General features: G+C 50.7%; 1 protein-coding gene across 2 annotated transcripts; it reads right to left on the bottom strand.

Annotated features, from left to right (window-relative positions):
- Nucleotides 1-388: 388 nt before the first annotated feature.
- On the bottom strand, nt 389-6,377 carry MYCN (MYCN proto-oncogene, bHLH transcription factor). Of its 2 annotated transcripts, none has more exons than XM_016134524.2 (3): nt 6,174-6,377; nt 4,076-4,973; nt 389-1,912 (listed from the first exon to the last, which is right to left on the bottom strand). In XM_016134524.2, the coding sequence occupies exons 1-3, from the start codon at nt 6,330-6,332 to the stop codon at nt 1,305-1,307; spliced, it is 1,665 nt and encodes a 554-aa protein (XP_015990010.2). In that variant the 5' UTR covers nt 6,333-6,377; the 3' UTR covers nt 389-1,304. The 2 variants fall into 2 exon arrangements, with proteins under 2 accessions (XP_015990010.2, XP_036080870.1); XM_036224977.1 differs by lacking the exon at nt 6,174-6,377 and adding an exon at nt 5,291-6,141.
- Between the last annotated feature and the right edge of the window lie 8,679 nt (nt 6,378-15,056).

Below are 15,056 nucleotides of genomic sequence, written 5' to 3'. Positions count from 1 at the left end.
GATAAGTATTACCAACGCCAAGATGCAGCCAAATTACACAATGCTGTCTTGACTTTCCTTCTCATTCTAATAGGTTGACGTCTGATGTCCTAGCTTGAGTCATATATATAGCTAATATATATGAAGGTGCTCCTGAAACTCTTGAGTGCTATTACCGTAATGCAGTCACTCATGACATCTCTATCCTGTGTAACCTGGGAGAAATGTTTCAACCTTCCTAAACTTAGTTCTCTCCACCCCCGAGTGGGAACAACAGTCCCTGCCTAACCGGGACTGTATAAAAGGGCCGCTGTCTGTGGAAACCAAGATCCCTCTGTAAGGTATCTCTAATTATGGTCACTGCTCAAGGGGCCCAGTTTAATGCCATCAAGGGAAAAAAAGAAAAAAATTGCATCATTTAATTGCTATTTATTTTCATAAACATGAGGTATTTCAAAGTGCTATAAGATGCAGCACTAAATATATACATTTTGAAGAAATTAAACACAGAACTTTGCATTTACCCAGTTCTATGCACCAAACATGAACAAATACATTAACAGGAAAAAACAGGCTAGGAAAAAGGCATATATATATAGTAAATTTCTTTACAAAAGTTTCTTAGTTCAAAAAAGTGATAAAGTAATATCTACTCAAAACTTTCACGACTCATTTTCATACGAAAATATAAGTATCAAATTTAGTTATGTATCAGCATCATACTAAAGTATACAGGCAGTGTAAGAATTAGTACAGTACATAACAGAGATTAACAATATATTTGTATACAAAACATGCTCCTCAAACATTGAGGTATTACAGTACTTAGGTATGAACTTCCAGTCTAATACTGGCCACAAAAGCCACCTCTCATTACCCAGGACGTATACAAAAGGCGGGTGTGTCACTGGTATTTACAGAAATGTTCCCCAGGGGCATTCAATGGCAAACCCCTTCCGTGGCATCCGCTGGAACTTAAGCACCATTTTTAAAAGGAATGACTTTCTGTTGTTTGGAAAACTCGGAACAAACAAGGTGACTTCAACAGCCCCAGAGGCTTCCAACTCTGAACGAACTTCGACCGCTGCCTTGGAGGTGACTCGGAGGAAACTCTGAGGGGCCACCCAGCATCTCATCACGCAGGCCCTCTCCCGAGGTCCTGGCAGAACCCCACAGGCCCTGCTCCCCACCCAGATCCAAACTCGACGGGGGATCGATTTGAAAGTAAACCAACATTCTTAATGTCAACACAATGTTTGTTTAAAAAAAAAAAAAAATCAAAATGTGCAAAGTGGCAGTGACTGTCCAGAGTTCTGAGAAAACGTTTAGCAAGTCCGAGTGTGTTCAATTTTCTTTAGCAACTGCTGCTGTCTCGCCTGCAACTTCTCCTTCTCCAGCAAGAGCTGGTGCTCCTCGGCCTGCAGGGAGTGGACGTACTCGGTGGCCTTTTTCAAAATGACCACCTTGGCGGCCTTCTCGTTCTTCACCAGCTCCGGCACATGGTCCCTGAGCGTGAGGAAGCTGGAGCGCAGGTCGTTGCGGCGCTGGCGCTCCAGGATGTTGTGGTTCCGGCGGCGCTCGCTGTCCTCTGAGTCGGAGTTGCGGGGGCTCGAGCTCTTGGCCTTTGGGGGGACGGCGCTCTTGAGGGGACGAGGTGACGCTTCGCTCTTGATCTTCTTCTGGGGTGGCGCGTCCTCGCTCTCCACGTAGGGCGACGGGGCGGCGTAGTTGTGCTGCTGGTGGATGGGGACACAGCGTTTGAGGATCAGGTCACCCGACTGGGCTCTCCCGGGGCCCAGAGCGGCGCTGCTCTTGGGGCGCACAGTGATGGTGAAGGTGGTGACGGCTTTGCTGTTGGAGGAGGACCGCCGCTTCTCCACGGTCACCACATCGATCTCTTCCTCTTCGTCTTCCTCTTCGTCGTCTTCATCATCTTGGAGAACAAAATAAAGAGTTAGTCTCACGGGGGGACACGTGGCTATTTACGCACCGTCTCTTACAGAGAGCCCTGGCGCACGGTTTGCTGTCATCATCAATCCATCGGCATAGACGTGGACAGAAATGTTATTTATTTATTTTAGGTCTCTTTCGATTAAATATGTATGTCTGTAAATCCTTTTTCCTCTCCCAAACTCCTTGGACTTTTTCAGCCTCCAGACTTTAGCAGGTGGCAGAAATAGAAAGAGCCTGAGCTTTGGAGTCAGACAGAATCCTGGCTCCATCACACAGTAGCCGTGGGACACTGGGCAAGTTACTTAACCTTCTAAGCCTCGGTCTCCTCAGCGAGCAAATGTGGATGATCCCACGGGGCTGAGTTGGACAGCTAACATTTAGAGAGCTGGGCCTAGCGGACCGATGCTCAGTAAACAGCGGCTTCTACCATCATCGCTAACTGGTCCGACTCCATAGACTTATTTATATTTCCACCTTTACGCTTAAGAATCGAGGCTCCTCGTTTTGGGAGCCTCGTTGAGCGATTTCACGCGTGGTTGAGTTTGATTTTCGGCCCTTAAACTTGAAGAACAATTTAATTAAGCAGTTTTCCATCTAGCAAAGACCAAATCCTAACTACAAAGTCATAATCCACAGGCGTTCTAAACCCGAATATGCGCGCACCCCTTCTCAAAGCCACCAATAACAACAGCGGCAAGGAGACCCTGTGGCACCGGGTGAGCGTTTTCCCCTCTCCTCGTTTTACTACCATGCTGGGATAGAAAATTATTGTTTAAAATACAAGCATGAAAATCAAAACACATCTTCTGCTTGATCTGAGGGGGACCGGAAAGCTGAACAATTGTAGGATTTGTTCTAAAGCCGAAATGTGAGGCTGTTCCAGCCTGTGGGTCCCTTTAAGCCAATGTTTTGGTTTTCTGCCAAGAAGACAGCTGTTGGAAGGAAGTGCTTCCTCACCGAAAGCTGTCAAGGCACAGACATTAAAGGGACAGACCCACTTCAAACTGGAGGCTTACCACCAAGTTTCCTTCCAGGAGCCTCAGATGAATCCATCCTTAGCCCTGAAGGAAATTTAGGCTTTTTATCTGCCTGCATTCTGAAAACACTGGCTTTCAAGTTTCAAAGGAGCCCCAGCTCCAAGGATAAGGGCTGTTCAAGTGTTTGGGTAGAGTTCTTTACCTCCCCAGCCCCAGGCGAAGTCTTTTAACCCTACCCTTCAGTTTAAGACAGTCACACAACAGAACTTATCAATGAGTCTTTCCAGGGTGTGTGCATTCCCGGAGGGCCGGCTAAGTGCCAGCCCCTCACCCTGAAGGAGGCCGAGTGAAAAAGCTCAGCTCATTTCTGAAAATCAGTTCTGGAATTCTGGCTAGAAGACAGAACTGGACCCAGGTCTCACTGCGCGCTGTAAAGAGGCGGCCCTTTGAGAACGTACACAATCGCTGTTGTACTTGGCCGACAGCTGCTGAATGGAGGGGAGGGGTGGCCCCACCACCCCCAGCCTTTCAGATCCTTGGCCTGGCCTGCTGGCCCGCATATCGCCGCCTGCTGGCCACGCACCTCGAGCAAATAAACCACCACCCACGGAGGGAGGGGGAGAAGAATACCCAGGTTTGAAAAATAAAATAACACCGGTACAAGCCGTCTGTGCAACCCCCCTCTAACTTCCCGTGCCCTAAACAGGATTTTGCACAGCACCTGTGTCTCATCTGGGTGTCTCCCAACCGGACCCTGACCCCAGCCCCTGTCCACACGGAGCTAACAGGTTTCTGCACAGGCAATGCAGCCGGAGGCCCCTGGACCCCCCACCTGGCTTTAGCCATTTCCCTTTCCCCAATATTCTTCCTTCCACTGCACTGCAAAGAGGTGGGGGGCCCGGCGAGAGGGCCAGTGATGGAGTCGGGGTCCTGGGGAGAGCAGTGAAGGTGACTTTGGAGAACGCCCTCCTTTTTTCAGTGTTCTCTCACCCTCTCTTGACCGTGGGGGATCGGCTCGGAAAAAAGCGACCTCAGCCACAAGCAGTACCTCCCCCAAAATGCTCTCCCCCGAAGCCAAACCCACGCACGGTAACAACAACAAAAAACGCACCCCGGGGCCTGGGAGGGCAGGGGAGGGGCAGCCGGGACTCCGGCTCGGTCTTTACCTGAGTCGCTCAGGGTGTCCTCTCCGGAGGTGCTGAGGGCCTTGTGGTCGCCGCCGCTGGCTGGGCGGCCGCCGGGGCGCGAAAGGGCGGCCGCCGGGGCTCCGGCTGGGGCGGCGGCGCTCGGCCCCGAGACGACCACGGTGCCCGCGGCCGGAGCACCGGACGGGGCAGCGGGCACCGGCGCGGGCTCGCGCTTGTTCACCGGGAAGGGGAAGACCACGGCGGGGTCCACGCACTCGGCGGCCGGGTGCGCGAGCGGCGCGGGCAGGGCGGCCCCGGCGCGGCCGGTCCCCGCGGCGTGCGCGCGGCCCGCAGGGCTGGCAGCCCCCGCTCCCGCGGCCGGGGCGGCGGGCCCGGCGGGCGGCCGGCCGTGCTGCAGCTTCTCGCTCACCGCGCGCTCCAGCTTCTCGCGCGCCGAGAAGCCGCTCCACATGCAGTCCTGGAGGATGACCGGGTTGGGGGTGAGGCCGCCCAGGCCCCCCAGGCCGAACGCATCCTCCTCGGCCGGGTTACCCCACAGGTCGGCCTCGGGCAGCAGCATCTCGGTGGCCCAATTCGGGGGCTCCGGGCTGTGCTCCGGGAAGGCACGGCTAGGCGACAGCGGGGGCGTGGGCAGCAGCTCAAACTTCTTCCAGATGTCCTCCCCCGGGGGGGTCGAGTCGGGGCCGCCGAAGTAGAAGTCATCTTCGTCTGGGTAGAAGCAGGGCTGCAGCGAATCAAACTCGAGGTCTGGGTTCTTGCAGATCATCCCCGGCATGGTGGACGCGGTGCAGCTCGGCATCGGCTCGCCTCCCGGCGGGCAAACGAAAGCTTCTTTCCGCTCCGCTCTCTTTAGTTCTGGGGGTGTTTCCTTGCCGTGGTGGGCGCGGAGGGCGGGGGCCCGCGCCAACCTCCGACACTGCAACCGACAGACACACCAGAAGAGGGTTGGCGAGCGGCGCCGAATGCGGGGACAGGCAGTGGACGGCCCCTCGCGCCTCAACCTCCCCTCCTGGCCCCCCACTCGGCTCTGCGCTCCCGAAGGTGGAGGAAGTTCTGCCTCTCGCTCGCTCCCTCCCTCCTTTTGTGTACAAGCTGTCTACGACCGGGGGTGGGAGGGGGCATGCAGATGCGGGGAGTGGTGGCGTGGCTCTGCAACTTTGGAAACTGCCATTTCATTCACACAGGCGCTGCCTGGGGGAGGGGGCTCTCGGAGGCTGCAGGATTCTAGCTCACCAGCTCGCCGGAAGCCCAGTTGCACCAATGTCGGGCCAGCTGCTCAAAGGCAGCCCGAGGCTCCAACCCAGCTGCCGGGCGCAGGACCTCGAGTACCCCAATCTCCCACTGTAAAATTGCAACCTCGGGAGTGCAAATGATAGCGGGGTATTTAGGAAACTTTGCAAATAGAAAAAATCCTTTCTCTAGACCGAGACCAACAACAGGCACCCAAACGCGCCCCCACCCCCCAAACGTGAACAGACGCCCCTCGGCATTCAGCGCTGCAAGGGAGAGTTCTGCCACTAGCTTATTTTGGACCTCTCTAACCCCACCCGGGTCTTTCAACCCCCCGACAACGTCCTCTTTCAGGACGAGGGAACAGCCTAAACCCCGGTTCCCCGGAATGGTTGCAAGGCGCCAGGCGCGGGGAGGGTCGCGGGAGAGCGGCGTCTCCTCCGAGCCGGAGCAGCCGTGACCCAGATTACCAACCACGGCTGCCTAGCCCAGCCTCACGTCCCCCACAACGCCCGCTTCTTTTTCTCTTGGCGGGGGGCGCCCTTTGGAGAACCCCAGCTTTGGGGTGGGGACGCACCGGCTCCCCGTCGGCTCGAATACAGACAAATGTTACAGAGAAGGGCGAATTTCTTTCCGATGAAGCCATTAACTCCCCTGGCAAGGGCAGTAAAAGGATTAGGGCGGGTCTCTTGCAGCCGGGGTGCCTCGGGGGCTGGAACTGGCTTTTCAGGGAAAACCTCGAGGTGGTTTTGTTTCGGAAGCAGAAACGGTCCCCCGGGTATATTGGGGCGCCCTGTGCGCGAGCCGCGAGCACATCCAGTGCTTCCCTTCCCGCCGCGCTCGCCGCTCCCGGGGCGCCGGGAGGTTTGCAACCCCCGCTCCTTACCTCCCGCGGACTGCCGGGGCTCCAGAGGCGATTCTGAGCTGGGGTCCCCGGGTGGCCTGGGGCGGGGGGGCGGGTTCCTCGGGTGGCTGCAGTCTGTGCGCGCTTGCGCCTGGCTAGCGCTAGCTCGGCTCCAACCCAGTTCCCAGGAGCCCCCCGCATCCACCCAGCGCGTCCAGACAGATGACTGTCACTGGCTGCGCTTTGAAGCTCGGGGGATATTATTAACTGAAAAATCTGACACACCCGGGGGGCGGGGAGAGAAGGGGGCTGCGGCACAGACAAGGGGGTGGGAGAGAGGCCGAGGAAAGCGGCTTTACCCCGCCCTCTTGATTTCCATAAAAATCAGGGGAGGCGCCAAGGCTTTCGCGCCAAAAGCCACTTGCTTTTTCTTTGCAGAGAGGAGGCTGCAAAGCTGGGAAGCCGGGGCTGTGCCCCTCCCGCCCTCGCAGACCCCCGGGCTTGCAGCCGGTGCACTCTGCGAACCAGCTGCGTGCAGAGCGGTGCGGTGCAGCGCCCGCTCTGCGTGCCTAGCAATTGCTTGGCATTAAAACATTTTTTCCAGAGGTCTCCGGGGGTGTTATGTTGGGCGGGCGGGAGAGGAGGGGGGTTACGGAGGCTCCTAACCCAGCCCCCGCCTCGACTGCGAGGCCGGCATCCTGCAAAGCCTCGCCGAGGGAGGGGCTGCCCTTGTGCGATCAAAGGGAGCTAAACCGAGGGTGCAAAATGGGAGGAAGAGGACGCGCCATTTAGGAACGAGACCGCAGGATGTTTCTAGTTTCAAATTGAAAGGCGAGGGGCGCCCCCCTTGTTTGAAAATAAATAAATAACTGCGGGCTACGAGGGTGGCGCCGCGGCGGTTTCTTCGGCCGAAAGCGACACCTCGCGGAGACCGAGCAGAAAGCGGAGCTGCAGGGCCTGGGCGTTGGAGACTGAAGTGGGGCCACCCCGCAGCGCTCCTGTCGCCCCCGGGGCACTGTCAAGCGGTCCTCCGCACCGCGTAGCGGGTGGCGGCTCGGCCGCGAACGAAATGGGCGTCAGACGCCCGCAGCCGTCCCCACGGGCTCCGGGGTTGGCCTTTTCAAAGCCAGCGTCGCCCCGAATTAAGGGGAGGAGGATCGGGTTGACGTGGGAGCTGCGGTCCACACCGCCTGAGGACCCAACCTCGTCTCCAGACCCTTGATTCTAAATTGTTGGAAGCGAAAAAGGAACGCTGCTGTCACTGCTTAGCCCCTTTGTGCCTCGGTTTCCCTGGGTGCGAAATAGAATTCCTAGTGGTGCTTACCCACAGGGCCGTTTGGAGAAATGAGTTGTGAACGCGCTTAGAACAGTGCCCAGCGCCTAAGCCTGAGTGTTGGCTCTTGTTATGACCAGGTCATGGTAGACTCTTCCCGATAAACTCATACCTTTCTCCCGGCATCATTTACCTTCTTCCTTCTCACCCTTCGCCATCAAATCCCTCACCTCACTCGAGTCGCACTTTCTTACAGGTGTGTTTGGGAGTGTGTGAAGAAGTTAGAGGTCACTGCCCCTATCCCGAAACCCCAGGCACAACCCAGGTCTCCTGGGCAGCCCCTTCACAACCAAATACACAGTGAGGTGAGATTTTGCTTCGAAAAAAACATTGCTCGGGTGGTTTGGGGTAGGAGAATCTTGTCACGGGGTTGGCCTGGGAAAGTTTCTTCTACCTTCCTTTTTCCAAACTGAAAATTCCACTCTTCCTCGCCATTCGCCTCAGCATTCAAACTAGTTACGGGTGAGGATGCAGCGTCAGGAGCCTGTAAAATGCTCACGTGTTAGCATTTGTGAAGACTCTTCCAGCCCTTGATTCTGGATGCCTACATAATTCTGGAAAGAGAGGCAGATGCCCACCCAGAGTCCTAGGAAGTGGCCCATGAATGAGGATGAGCTGCCTTCTGAGCACCTTTATTATTATGATTACTTCCCTCACACATGTAAAACACTTCACTTTTGCAAAAGCCCTTAACACCCCACTTCTGCTTTTCCCTAACCCCTTAATCTAAACCAAGCCTTCCTGCTGTATTCTCTCCAAACATCCTTTACCTCCATTTGTAATTATATATTCCTGGGAGTGTTTGTTTAATGCCGCTTTCCGCCAGAGGCCTCATGAAAGCAGGCTGCCTCCCTCCCCCGACCTGTGAGCTCCAGCCTAGAGGACCTGTTTGTTTTGTTCAGGGGGGGCATCCTCAGTGCGAAGCTGGGGACCTGTAGACAGCAAGAACGCCACCGTATTGTTCAAGGCAGAGATCTCCGAGTGAGTCCTTCTAAGGCAGCCGGCTCTTCCAAGACAGTTTCTAGTCATCAGAAACAGAGGGAGAGAGAAATGTCACTCCAGAACCTTCTTCAGGCCCTCAGCAGCAACCCCAGAATGGGCACTAAGAATTGCCTGCCCTGCCTTTTAACCAAAATAGCAAGAGGACTGTTAAAATAGGCAAGGGTGGTCCCCGTTGCTACGTTTAAAATCCTAATCTCCCCTTGTCCTCTCCCAGCGGACCTGTGCCCTTCACCACTCCAATCCTTTGTCAAGGAACAAAAAGTAGCAGAAAAAGAGGGGACAAGGAAACAAGAGAAGTGGGTACTCTGTGCCTCCAAGCACATCACGTATCCTTTCTGGATCTCAACCTCTAATTTCCATCATTTAACGCAAGCCAGTAATTACTGACAGGTCGGAATTCGAAGGTTAACAGAATGATAAAATTCAACAAGTATTTATTGGTACTTTCATTTGCAAATGGAAAGATAAAAGGCTGGGGAGAAACCCTGCTGCTGCTGGTTCCTAGTTGGCTTCTCGAAAAACCTGCAAATTCTTAAAAATGTTGAAACGTTCTCAGACTGTGTGGATGCACATTAAATAGATCTGTACATGGCTTCAAAGACAAGATTTGGTTCAACACGCATCTGCCGTCCGGACTTAGACCGTGGATGAGTTAGGGCATGCTGACGTAGACACACACCTAAGATGACCACATTTCGAATAGAGTTATCCACAGGATTTGGTTGATAAAGGAGATTTTTGAGGAAAGATAGTGGGGTTTTTTAAACAAAAACCTCTTTCTCCCCACCCCCCGCCCCAGATCATGAGTTGAAGATCCAGTTCCAGCTTTCGGGACCGTGGTTTCTCCTAGGATATTCACTGGTTCTCTCAGCCAAAAAAAAAAAAAAAAGTATAAATTTTTGCTGACTGAATAATTTCTAAACCCCTAACTCTTCATCTGGAGTAAAGCTACCTGACCTACCCAATTACAAATCAATTAACTAATTAATAATTAATTTTTAAAAGTCTGGATTGCAGATTTAAATGGAAAAAGTCTCAGACTATGAAAGTCTAAGAAAACAGAGATTAGAGTTCTTTCCCTAGAAAAGAAACAAGAAAAAAAGTAGCATATTCGACTAGTAAAAATTTAAAAATTAAAATTTACAGTTAAAACACACCTTAAACAAAGTCAAAAGCCAACAACAGGTGATAGAAAAATACTTGCCTGATATAGGCGAGGAGGAGTATATCCATGTACGTAAAGAGCTCCTATACACGGAATAGAAAAAAAAGCTTGACAAAAATATATGGGTCCAGGATAAGAGTAAGTAATTCACCCAATAAGAAATGCAAATTTCCATAAACATATGAGAAGATGCTCAGCTTCTCATAGTAGTCAGGGAAATGCAAATTAAATCTCGAGGAGATTAACATATTTTGGTCTAGCAGATTGGCCAGGAGTGTTGATAAGGCTGGGTAGGCGAGTGCAGTGGGGGGAGGGGGAGCCTCTCTTACACTGTTGGTGTTCCAGCCCCAAGAGTAAAAGCAATCCCACTCTTTTAAATCCATCCTACGAGAAGTCATACAACAAATAAATAAAAATAATATAAACAAGAATATGTGTTGCGGCATCGTTCGCAATAACGAAAAATATCGTAAGTGATCTAAATGCCCATCGATAGGGGAATGGAATGGTTGGATCTATTGTAATATATCCATGCAGTAGAATAACGTGCAGCCACTAAAAAAGAAGGCTTAGATCTGTAGGTGCTGTCTTGGAAAATGTCCAGGAGTATGAAAAGATATATACAAGTACAGGTCATGTGTCTGGCATTTTGGATAGATGTGTACCCAAATATATCTATATAAACCCAGTAACAAATTGGGTGGGATGTGCAACAAGTTGTTAATAGCGGTTAACCTTGAAGAAGGGAATCAGGCAGGGGGGAGGGGGAAATTTTTCCTCTTTACGAAAGTGTTTTGAAGCAGTGGGAGATAAGCAAATTTAATTTTTCGTTTTGGTAATTTTTTCAGAACGATTATTTTTGTTGCTCCTCAGGGAAGCTAATCATTAAGCTGATCATTTGGGGGAAGGAAAGGAGGGTTTCGTGAAGCCTAAAGTCACCCCAAAGAACTCTTTTTGCTTCCTGGACTAGTTGGCATTCTTTCAGACCAAGCTGGTATTGAACTGAGTCAGCTGAGACCAAGAGACCAAGAGAGACCAAGATGGGATAAAATGGGCATTGGTTGAATTAGGATTAGAATCAAAGTATATGATATTGCATGCGCCCAAAACAAGACATTTACTTTAAAAAAAAAGAAAAAAGAAAAAATCTGAGGCTGGAGGAAAATTCGAAACACAGCATTGAGAGTTTTGGGGGGTGAGAAGTTTCTTGTTAACAGCACAATTATGTTTAAGACAAATTTTCTTTATCTAATGCCAGCAATTTAATTATAGACTTAGAAAATGAGAAGCGTCCAACAGACCTTGTATGCCTGTCAAAGACTGATTTTGCATCATTTGAGGCAGGTCAGGCTCCTCGTCCCTTCCTCTGGGAAACCTTCTCTCAGGCTTAGTGCTTCACAGACTAGGAGAAAAGATGGGGTGAGTAAAAATGCTTTTTAAACCACAAAGACCTCCACGGACAGAAGGTTCTATTGTTTTTGTAGAGTTGGAATTCCCATTTATCTTATTGTCTTTATGCTAAAAGACAAAATGAGGAAGCTGACCTGGAAGGCAAGCAGGTTGCTCAGTGCCAGGCTCCAAGGAGGTCAGGAAATGCAGCAAGCTTTGACTCCGCAGACCTCAACCTTGAATTGCCAGTGCTTCAGAAGGCTTGGCAAAGGAGGGGAACCCAGTCTTAACAGGAGCCTGTAAGGGCTACACGGAATTCTGACACCGGATCTGGTCTCCAGGTCCCCTTGCACTGCCCCTTAGGGCAGCACTTTCTGTATCCCATCTTCTTTTTCTAGGACTATGTTCCAGTCTCAGTGATTTAATGTGGGTGTGTCCGGATCTCTACTCAGGTTTTCACATCTCCTGTTCACGCGGTTACATGAAAGATGGCTGATTTGCCTTTCATCTTGGCTGACTTCAGTGGCCTTCCCGTTCTGGGGACTCTCCCTATACCTCCAAAGGCTGCCCAAGCCCACTCTAATATCAACCTGGGGGCCCCTTTGGTTTTCTTGTGTTTAAAGAGCGATCATTGACAGACCCTACTCAATGTGTCCATTTCCAGAAGCTGCTGCTTCTGGCCTAAAAAGTCTCTCTTTTTTTTTTTTTTCTGCTTAGTTAAATCCTGTCCAAAAAGATTAGCTGGAGACTCTCCAGGAAGGAATGCTAATCTTCTCCCCGCAAATCTCCATTAATCGTTCACTGCCTGCCCTGCCCCCAGATAGCATAATCCAGCTGTGTTCTTTATCAGGTTCATGTGTGTGTGGCTCTCCCAACAAGGTTAGAAGTTCCTGAGTAGAAGGAACCCTCTCACCTTGCCTTTGCATCTTTCGCAGAAAATGGTGGGAAGAACCAAGCTCTGAACCCAGACGGGCCACGGAGCTCTGTGTGATGGACAATCCAGGTAGCCACTCAGAGCCTTCATTTCCTCACAGTTCAATGACTATTTCGTGAGGATTGGTGGTGTAGCATTCATCACACTCGGGTATAAACCCGAGAGACTTCCCAGGGGAAGGGGATGTGTGACCTGCCTCGAATGATGCAAAATCAGTCTTTGACCAGAGCACAGGGTCTGTTGGACATTTTCTGAACCTGTAATTAAATTACTGGCAGTCAGTTCTCGCCCATCATTCCAGCCCCGGCCTGCCTACAGGGGCTCAGTGAACCCTACGTCAACAGAGCACAGCATTTGGGTTCCAGGTTAAGCCTTCTGGAGTTGGTCCTCTGTTTTCATAGGCCTAATGAATAATCTTTTCTTCAACAGGAACCTCCCCCGGGGTCACTCTGCCCCTCTCTTCTTAGCTCGTCCTGACCCAGGTAACTTTGGCCTCAGAAGAAGGTATTGCAAAGTCAAGGGTAGTGCAATGGAGTTCTTCACACCCAGAGTGGTGAATTCTGTGTTGAAGAATCTTACGTTGGTCATTGAACTGCTCTTGGCCTCAGTTTCTTGGATCGTAGAATGGGAATAAAGGGTCCTATGCCCACTGTTAGCCCACGAAGGAGACGTGGTATCTGTGGAGCAGTGTGTAGAGATCCAGAGATTAAGTTTAACGTCCTGGCACTATATCACGTCCAGCCTCAGTTTTCTCATCTACAAATACAGATTAAATAATACCCTTCTTACCGCAACAGAGCAGATACGAGATCCCGAATCAAAAGAAGACCGTGTTGTCTTGCATTATTAATGAACTAGAAGCCGCAGACGTGAAGGCCTTTATTCTAACGCAGCAAGTACCTGAAAAGCGGTAGAACCTCTCCACGGAACAGTACGGGATTCCGTGTGAAGTTATTATTAAGACGGGGCTGTTTGCGCTGGATACTGTAGAATCATCTTACAGTACTCATGATGGTCATATTTCCTGGTAAGTGGTATCAAATCCAAAAACCTGTCAAAGGGACAGATGGCATTCTTAGCACAAAAGAGGAAACCAATTAGAAGTTAAAATACAGAAAAACGGGAACTTGTAAATGCTAACAAATTGTTTCCGTGTGGAGGACTGTGCCGTCTTCCCGGACACTTGTTAAGGAAGGTTTCCATCTGGTCCATCAGCGCGCACAGGGCACTGGCTGTTAGAGTCTAAAGAAACTCTACAGACCCTCCCTTCTAACCCCCTTGATTTCAAACTTTCATACTTAACCAGAGTCGTCTGGTAGATGCTAACAATTGCATCATGTCCCTTATACAGAAACGGATTGTTTATTTGCAGCTCAGAAATAAGCACTAAAGGCTAGGCGTTAAGAAGCAATTTCTAAGTACCATGCCTGCGTCCATGCAGCCTATCAACAAACACTTATCACATACGACTTATAAGTTCTACTCTCAAGGTATACATACAAGCCAGTGGGACCGATAGACAAAAACATAGAAAAGTTCCATCAAACTTATTGCGTCCTATAGTATATTGTGTGCACAGAGGAAAGAGCCTGCACCTCTTCCTGGAAAAGTAGAACGTGGCTTCGCAGACTGGGAGACAAATAAGCTATGGGACAAGAAAGAGGAGTTTGCCCAGTAGCAGATAAGGGTAGATAATTTGTATTAGTCAGGATGGGCGAGGTTATGCTGTTGTAACAAACAATCCTGAAAATTCAGAGGCCTAATATAATAAAGGCTTTTTCCCCCCCCCTCATTGCATGTTACAACATCCTGACTAGGGAGGCCCCTCACGAAAAAAAAAAAAAAAAGTACAAAACGCATCAAGAGCACAGCTGTTAAACCCTTTGTTAAAGCCTTCAAACAGATTAAGGTGCCCCCGCCCCCGTTGGACGAAATGGTACGAGTCAAAGAAACTAAAAGCACGGCTGTCCCAAAGGAGCCTCGTAAGCGGAAGACACTAAAAATAACTGCAGAGAGAAAAAGAGGTGTCTTGAAGAGAAACGTGTCTGTGGTTAGGGCTGACAGGAATCAGATTATTCAAGGATGGAAACCCAGGCCTTTCGCTGAGCCCACACTCTTTCCACTGCTCCGAGCTGCCTGCCGGGGACTGTAACCTGTGCCATCAAGCAGGAGACAATGTCCTCGATGGCAAGGATAGCATTTATTAGACCTTTTTTTTTTTTTCATAATGCATACTTATACCTGGCATGAAGGAAGCGTTCAATAAATATTTGTGGAATGAGCAAATGAATTTCTCTCTATTCTCCCAAAGCAAGACTGACGCTCTCCATGTACGTTTGGAAGGTCAGGACCAGCATCCTGTGGAAAAGGGAGGTGACAGACCTGTGGTTGTCACATTTGCTTACAGCAGCAAAACCTTTTAGTAAAAATAAGAATTGTTTAAATGACTTTTTCACTAAGCCAAATTTTTACCCCCCACCCCCCCAAAAATGAGATAAAGTGGAATGGCCCTGGTTGCTCTGGGAATAGGGGACCCCAACCTCACTTTCTCGGCCTCCTTCTGTCTCCCACTAGAGCAGCCTCTGGGTGTCTTTGGAATTTTCAAATCCAGAGTGAACGCCACGAACAAGACCCAGGCCTCTCTGATGAAGCTCTCCCAGCAGAAGTTCCTGGCTTTCATCTCTTTCTGCCGTTGAAATCTGCAGTTGTCTCCTCTGAGGGGGTTGGGGCTGCGGTGCATTTAGTTTCACAAGGGTGGAACGAAATGCGGTTCTCCAGACTAGAGGGCAGAGAGAAGCCCCTGGCTCCAGTGTCCTCAAAATGGCACGCCCTGCAGGTCCACGGGGCTGGGGCCCCCAGAGGCACAGATTAGCTAAGCAAGGTTCTCGATGCCTCCTGAAGGTGCGAGCCTGGCATGTGTCTCCTTTTCTGCAGAAGCTACTTCAGGTCCTGAGGAAGACCATCTTTCCCCCCATCTAATACTCATTTCTCACAGTGCAGCCTTTGCGGGGAGGCTAGGGAGAAGGAAGATGCTTTGCCAGTCAGCTCCTTCGCTCTGGCTCAGTAAGGCCCCTGACCCACAATATCATCAGACGAGAGTAA

Source organism: Rousettus aegyptiacus, unplaced genomic scaffold (genome assembly GCF_014176215.1).
Source record: "Rousettus aegyptiacus isolate mRouAeg1 unplaced genomic scaffold, mRouAeg1.p scaffold_m13_p_7, whole genome shotgun sequence".
Taxonomy (NCBI): Eukaryota; Metazoa; Chordata; class Mammalia; order Chiroptera; family Pteropodidae; genus Rousettus; species Rousettus aegyptiacus.
This window is presented reverse-complemented; position numbering and strand designations above follow the sequence as displayed.

What these genes read in the sequence shown, in the direction of transcription:
- MYCN (XM_016134524.2), bottom strand. Translation starts at nt 6,332, where the DNA reads ATGCGGGGGGCTCCTGGGAACTGGGTTGGAGCCGAGCTAGCGCTAGCC. An exon ending in GCCCCGGCAGTCCGCGGGAG is followed by an intron (nt 4,974 to 6,173) that starts GTAAGGAGCGGG and finishes TGTCGGTTGCAG; the next exon opens with TGTCGGAGGTTGGCGCGGGC. An exon ending in GGACACCCTGAGCGACTCAG is followed by an intron (nt 1,913 to 4,075) that starts GTAAAGACCGAG and finishes TTGTTCTCCAAG; the next exon opens with ATGATGAAGACGACGAAGAG.